This window comes from Buceros rhinoceros, unplaced genomic scaffold, assembly GCF_000710305.1.
Source record: "Buceros rhinoceros silvestris isolate BGI_N320 unplaced genomic scaffold, ASM71030v1 scaffold33437, whole genome shotgun sequence".
NCBI lineage: Eukaryota > Metazoa > Chordata > Aves > Bucerotiformes > Bucerotidae > Buceros > Buceros rhinoceros.
Window position 1 is genome coordinate 539 of NW_010420931.1, and position 469 is coordinate 1,007.

The 469-nt window shown below is 69.7% G+C and overlaps 1 protein-coding gene across 1 annotated transcript in view; it reads right to left on the reverse strand.

Annotated features, from left to right (window-relative positions):
- The window catches only part of NDUFAF3 (NADH dehydrogenase (ubiquinone) complex I, assembly factor 3), a gene marked incomplete at its 5' end in the record, with an annotated part of 870 nt that extends 467 nt beyond the window's left edge, over nt 1-403 (reverse strand). Inside the window, 2 exons of the mRNA XM_010139496.1 lie at nt 2-44; nt 337-403. Coding sequence (XP_010137798.1) covers nt 2-44; nt 337-403 — 110 coding nt within the window. The remainder of the gene's footprint in view (nt 1; nt 45-336) is intronic.
- Nucleotides 404-469: the final 66 nt, after the last annotated feature.

A 469-nucleotide genomic window follows, 5' to 3' on the forward strand; every position in this document is an offset into this window, starting at 1 on the left:
TTGGAGCCGCTCCACCCTGTCTCCTGTGCCCAGCACCAGGATCTCTGCAACCAGGATGTGACCGCAAAGGTGGGCAGGGCCCCACTCGGCCCAGACCTGCCCTCCCTGCAGGGACCAACAGCTCCCCTGCAGCCACCCCTACGGGAGCCCAAATGAGGCAGAAGCCTGCCCCGCTACACCCCCCCTGCCCACCTACCCCCTGCCCCGCTGCGCCCTCCAGCTGCTGCTTCAGAGCAGAAGGATGCCAGAGAGCAGCTCCTTCCGCCACAACGCTGGCGGGGCACTGCAGGGTGGGCTGTGGCAGGGGTGGCCTGGGGCCGGGGGACCCCCGCGTACCGATCCGGGGCTCCAGCAGCCGGAACAGCGACAGACTCTCGTGTGAGATGTCCCTGTAGGAGCCAACCTGCGGGGACAGCGGGGACACTGAGTCAGGCGGGCAGCACGGGTGGGGGCCGAGCAGCCCCGGTGC